The 5,867-nt window shown below is 58.1% G+C and overlaps 2 protein-coding genes across 2 annotated transcripts; both read right to left on the minus strand.

The window, feature by feature from the left end:
• Positions 1-601: 601 nt before the first annotated feature.
• LOC112465973 lies at positions 602-1,592 on the minus strand. Its single transcript, XM_025033803.1, has 2 exons — positions 1,443-1,592; positions 602-1,366 (listed from the first exon to the last, which is right to left on the minus strand). The coding sequence occupies exons 1-2, from the start codon at positions 1,590-1,592 to the stop codon at positions 602-604; spliced, it is 915 nt and encodes a 304-aa protein (XP_024889571.1).
• Positions 1,593-3,188: 1,596 nt separating this feature from the next.
• LOC112465975 lies at positions 3,189-3,785 on the minus strand. The gene has a single exon (XM_025033804.1). The coding sequence runs from the start codon at positions 3,783-3,785 to the stop codon at positions 3,189-3,191; it is 597 nt and encodes a 198-aa protein (XP_024889572.1).
• Positions 3,786-5,867: the final 2,082 nt, after the last annotated feature.

Raw genomic sequence — 5,867 nt, forward strand, 5'->3', positions numbered from 1 at the left:
ATGCGAATGCTAGAAAGATCCATGCTATGTTGAACATCAACGCGACGAATTTGATGCGAGACATTATGCGAACATTTTTCATGCATGCGTCGAAATTTTCATGCAATCTAGCGTGGTTTCACGATGCCCGTGGTTACGATCTCAAGCATCCCGCCCGCCTCGTCATGCCTGACGAAACAAGACGGTGTGTTCGATGGCTCGCTCGATGAGGCGCCTGACGTCGCGGTCGACAGAATCGATATGCGATCGATTTGCATGAACGCGATTTCGGCTTTCGGCGCGTGGTGCAGGCGAGCACCGGCGGCGTGGTGCGCCTGCGCAGTGTCACAACGTGCGATGATCCCGAGCGAGACACATAAATATTCGCGATATATACGTAACGCGAATTCGGTGATATGTGAAAAGTGAAGTAAAGTGAAGTGATGCGCGAAAGTGATTTCATGTGTTGCACAAATCGTTGAGTCGAGGCGGAAAACCGAAATAAGCGGTTGCGTGGTTTGACATTGGCAGAGGGCCGAAACAGACGAATACGTGACGAAAATGAGAAAATTACAGGCTGAAGGCCGATGAGACAATAAAGTGACAGCGAGTGTCGGTAAGCTCACGCATCCGTCGGCGGCGGCTGGTCCTCAGCCCCCGGGAGAAGCACGAGCTTGCACAGTGGTCGAACCAGCTCGGACGTAGCGGTGCGGATTGTGGCCACGCGCACAATACCGTCGTCTCCGGGATGCACTCGAATAATGCGGGCCGGTGGCCATCGACTCGGTGGCGTGCTTTCGGATCGCACCAAGCACAGAGATCCGAAGGCAGGTGCGTCCTCGGGTTTGAGCCACTTTGAGCGAGTTGTCATCCCGTTAATATACTCGTGCGACCACCGTGACCAAAAGTGATCGCGCATTTTTTGGAGGTGTTGCCACCGGGAAAGTGAGCTCTCAGCGGCGTCATTCAAGGCGGATTCGGGCACGGCCAGAAAAGGAGCACCGATCAAGAAGTGGCCCGGTGTGAGAGCGGATATGTCGTCCGGATCGTCGGACAAAGCCTGCAGCGGCCTGAAATTAAGGCAGGCTTCGACCTGAGAGAGGAGAGTGCTCATCTCCTCGAAGGTGAGCGTGGTCTCCCCAATGACCCAACGGAGATGAAATTTGGTCGACTTCACGGCGGCCTCCCACAGTCCTCCGAAGTGCGGCGCAGCCGAAGGGTTAAAGTGCCATTTTATGCCCTCCGTGGCGGCGGCGTGAGCAAGGCGACGGCCGTCGGCAGACGAAGCTCGAAAGAACTCTTTCAGGACTCGGTCGGCTCCCACGAAATTAGTGCCGCAATCTGAGTACAGCTCCTCGCAGAGGCCTCGAAATAAAGCGACGGAAAGCTGCGAGAAAAGCGTCCGTCGTGTAATCTGACACGACGTCCAGATGCACCGCCTTGGTGCAGAGGCATACAAATACAGCGATGAAGGCCTTGTACGCTCGATGTCCGCGGCCCTTGCTCGTGCGGAGGAGGATCGAGCCGGCGTAGTCCAGGCCGGTCCGGAGAAATCCGCGCGCTAGCGTGACTCGGCCTCTCGGAAGGTCGCCCATCGGCGGTTGCGGTGTCATGGCTCGCCAGCGGGTACAAGTGATGCAGCGGTGCAGCCGCTGTTTGACAACTGAGCGGCCACGAGGAATCCAGAAGCGACGGCGGAGTAAACCGAGAGTGAGCTGTACTCTTCCGTACAGTGTTCGACGGTGGCACGACTCGATGAGCAACCGAGTGAGCCACGAGGACGGCGGTGCGATCATCGGATGTCGCTCATCGGTGGAAAGCAGGGCATGCTTGAGGCGGTCTCCGACTCTCAGCACGCCGTGGTCATCCAGGAACGGACTCAGGCTCGCTAATGAACTGCGATGGGACACAGCGCGGTTTGCAGAAAGTGCCGTGATCTCGTTGGTGAAGTGCAGTCCTTGCACCACGCGAAGCCAGAGCAGCAGTGCGTCATCGATTTCGGTCAATTGCAGTGTAAGTGCGGTAGTGCGGGAAGCGGTGCGACGCCAACGCAAGCACCAACTCGTGACTTGGAGGAGCCGGTGCAAGGAGGAAAACCGGAGAAGCATCTCGGGTTCCTCTTCGATTTTCTCGGTGGCGACGTGTGCCGCGACTCTCTGTTCGGGCAGATCGGCGTCGGACATCACAAGGTCTCCGCTCGGCCAGTGAGATCGGTCCTCGCGGAGCCAGGCGGGTCCAGTCCACCACAGGGGATGTTCCAGCAGTTCGCCTGGGGCGATTCCTCTGGAGGCGCAGTCCGCTGAGTTGTCCCTCCCGGGGACGTGTCTCCATTGAGCGTCAGGCAGCCTTTGCTAAATGCGGGCCACACGGTTCGCCACGTAGGTCTTCCAGCGGGAAGCGTGTCCTTGAATCCACTTCAAGGTAACCTGCGAGTCGGACTAAAGAAACGTGGGTGCTGTGGACAGACGCAAAGTGGAACGAGTGTGATCTGTGAGAGACGTGAGCAAGTCGGCGGCAGTGAGCACGAGCCGTGGCAGTGTCACCTGCCTGACCGGGGCCACCTTGCTCTTTGCGGCCAACAGATGAATGGCCACGGTGCCGTTCCGGGTGATGCGGAGGTACACGGCAGCGGCAGGTATCCTCGCTCGGATGCGTCGGCAAAGCCGTGCAGTTCCGCTTGTGCGTCCTCGTCCCCGCTGCCGAGCCAGCGGTTGACGCGTAAGCGGGAGAGGAGAAGCAGCTCCTCGAGGAAGCTCTTCCAGCTTTGCGCGTCGGCGGCGGAAAGCGGATCGTCCCACTCGAATCTCTGGAGCCACGCGGACTGAATGAGGATCTTCGCGCGAATCACCACGGGGGCGAGCCATCCCAGCGGATCGAAAAGACGTGCGGTTTCCGAGAGGACGCGTCTCTTCGAGAGTTCGGTGACGGTGCGCGGGTGAATCGCGAACGCAAACGTGTCCTCGTTCGGGTGCCACAACAACCCGAGAGTAGAAAAGCAGTCGTTTTCCCATGAGTGCGGTTCGTGGTGAAGTCGGTGTTCGGGGGGGACTCCTGACAGCACTTCCTCGTCGTTCGCGGCCCATTTTCGAAGCGGGAACCCGCCCGTGCACAACCTGCGGAGTTCTGTTTGTTTCGCGATCGCAGCGGACAGTGTTCGCGCCCGAGACAACGTCGTCTACGTAGGTGTCCTCGCGCAACGCGCTCGCTCCCTACGGATATCGCGATTGTTCGTTATGGGCCAATTGTTGCAACGTTCGAATAGCTAGAAAAGGCGCGCATGCGAGGCCGTATGTCACCGTGAAGAGCCGGTACACGCACACGAGGGCGAGGAGGGCGCAACACCAGAGGATGCACTGGTACGTCCTGTCGTCCGGGTGGATGAGGATCTGCCGGTACATCTTCTCGATGTCCGTGATGAAGGCGTAGCGGTGCCAGCGCCAGCGCGTCAACACGTCGACTAAAGCGGGCAGCAAATTGGCGCCGATGAGGAGGTGGTGATTCAGCGACTCGCCGAACGTTGTCTCTTGCGACCCGTTAAATACCACCCTTAGTTTGGTGGAGGTGCTTAATTCTCGGAGGACTCCATGATGAGGTAAGAAGCATCCATACTCATCCTCGTTGAATGGCGAGACCGTAGCTAACTCCATGTGTTTCAGGTCTTCGTACTCTCGCATAAACTGACGGTAGAGCTCTCCGAACCGGGAGTCTCTTTGGAACTTACGCTCCATAGCGGTCAGCAGGCGTTCGGCCGGTCGGCGAGTTTTTGACAACGTCGTTGGCGCCTTGGAAAACGGTAGGCGGACCATGTACCGTCCCGTCTCCGTGCGAGAGTGCGTTTGCACGTAGAAGTTCTCGCACCTCTGTTCATCGGGCGTGAGGGTGGCGGGAGCGGAAGGCTCTGCTTTTTGCTCTCAGAAGCGGCGCACGAGATCGGCCAGCTCGTTGTCGGCCGTCGCTTGAAAGCTGCCGCGCGCGTGGAGGGCTGAAGCACCGCAGCCGCCGGACAGAATCCACCCGAAGGCTGTCTTCTGCGCGATCGGGGCATGCGGTCCGCCCTTTCAAAGGCCCTCCTCGAGGATGGTGGAGCACACTTCTGCTCCGAGGAGTAACTCGACCGGGTCTCCAGCCGAAAACTGCGCATCGGCTAGAGGCAGCCCTTTGAGATGGGGCTACGTGGCGGGGCTCTTCTTGGTCTCTCGTCGAGTCTTGGTACACAGAAAAGCGAGGCAGCGCGAACGCGACGGCGGAAATCGTGGCTCCGGTCGTTACGGACGTGAGATTCACCGTCACCTTCCCGCGGGTTGACCCGGATTTCGACCCCCCGATTCCGAAAATCGACACGGCGGAGCGAGATCGTTGCAGGTGCAACTGTTGTACGAGTGACTCAGCGATGATTGAGACCTCAGATCCTTGATCAATGAGAACTCGAGCGGAATGCAGATTGCCGTAGCGGTCGGCGACGGTCACTCGCGCGGTCGCGAAGAGGATCGCCTTGCGGTCGTCAGCGGAGCGCACAGCGGACAGCGCGCTGACCTCGTTCGATGCTGACGCGGGAATGTATGCCTCGTGAAGCATCGTGTGATGACGAGCCTTGCACGTGAAGCAATTCTTCGTTGATTGACACTTCGCGACTGTGTGATTGACGAAGCAATTGTAACACAATCGGCTGGTCTCGACAACCGTCTTTCGGTCTGTGGCGGACTTGGATTTGAAGTCGCTGCACGTCATTAAAGAGTGTTTCCCCTTGCACAGGGCGCACTGCGGATCGGAACTGTTTTTTTACCCTTGTTTCGCGCGGTGGGTCTTCGCGGACCAAGTGGAATCGGGGGTTTTTGCGGCGGGTTTCGGTCTCGCGGCGTTCAGCGTGAGGATGCGCTTCGAAATGAAATCCTTGAGTTTCTCATGATCCGGCGGATCGACGGAGTCGCGGGTGGAGAACTCCCACTCAAGTCGCGTTCGCGGGTCGAAGAGCTCGACAACCAGGTGGTTGAAGAGGTCCATTCCGTGAGACTCGATGGGCCTCCCGATGCTCTCCTGAGCATTGACTGCGGCCGTGACGGCGTTGTGGACGCAGCTCAGCTCCTCGGCGGTTTCTCTCTTCATCTTCGCCACGGCGGTAAACGTGACGAAGTTGGAGCGTATCAGTTCCCTCTTTTTCTCGTAGTGTTTACTGAGAATTGCCCATGCGCGATCGTAATTCTCGCTGGTGATCGTTAACGACTGTATTAGATTTTCAGCCGGCCCTTTGAGACACGAGCGAAGGTAATGCAGCCGCTCGACTGCCGAAATGGACATCTGATCGCCGATGACCGACCGAAAGACGTCCCGGAAGGACGGCCACTTCTCGTATTCACCAGCTGTATATGGGGCAGCGAGGTTTTCAACGCGCGGTCGTTACCGTGCTCTACTGGCGCGGAGGCTTGCGCGGGCTTGCGGCGATCCGCCTCGCCGGACAGGACGCTACGCTGCTGCACGTAAGCCATCTCGGCGGCCTCGAGTAAGTCTGATTGGGCGTATTCACTTTCAGCGTAGCGGCTCGAATCCTTGTAGCAATTTCGAATCAGGTCGTGCTGACTCTCGAACTTTGCCCACAGGTCGTCGAGAATGCGAATGCGGGTGTCGATGGCGGCGAAGGTGATGTTCGATTGCCCCATCTTCTTCAAGTTCTCTTCAGCTCTGGAGATGCGTTTGAAGAGTTCGTGTTGGCTGCTGACCATGTTGCTCTGGTCAAGACTCATGGTTGTCTTCTGTTGTAGGAGACACTCCCGAACTCGCGGTTGCCGGCGATGATTCGGCTCGAAAGACCAAAAATGTTTGAGAGCGCGCGGTAGCGCGAGATAGCGCGAGGTAAAAGACGACCACAAGTAAAGAGACAAAATTGAACAGCA

Source organism: Temnothorax curvispinosus, unplaced genomic scaffold (genome assembly GCF_003070985.1).
Source record: "Temnothorax curvispinosus isolate PA1 unplaced genomic scaffold, ASM307098v1 QBEX01015698.1, whole genome shotgun sequence".
NCBI classification, from domain to species: domain Eukaryota; kingdom Metazoa; phylum Arthropoda; class Insecta; order Hymenoptera; family Formicidae; genus Temnothorax; species Temnothorax curvispinosus.

Bases quoted from the DNA above. Each gene is read 5' to 3' on its own strand.
- LOC112465973 (XM_025033803.1), bottom strand. From the start codon at position 1,592: ATGACACCGCAACCGCCGATGGGCGACCTTCCGAGAGGCCGAGTCACG. The intron at 1,367-1,442 runs GTATTTGTATGC...CTTTTCTCGCAG, and splicing joins CGTACAAGGCCTTCATCGCT to CTTTCCGTCGCTTTATTTCG.
- LOC112465975 (XM_025033804.1), bottom strand. From the start codon at position 3,785: ATGGTCCGCCTACCGTTTTCCAAGGCGCCAACGACGTTGTCAAAAACT.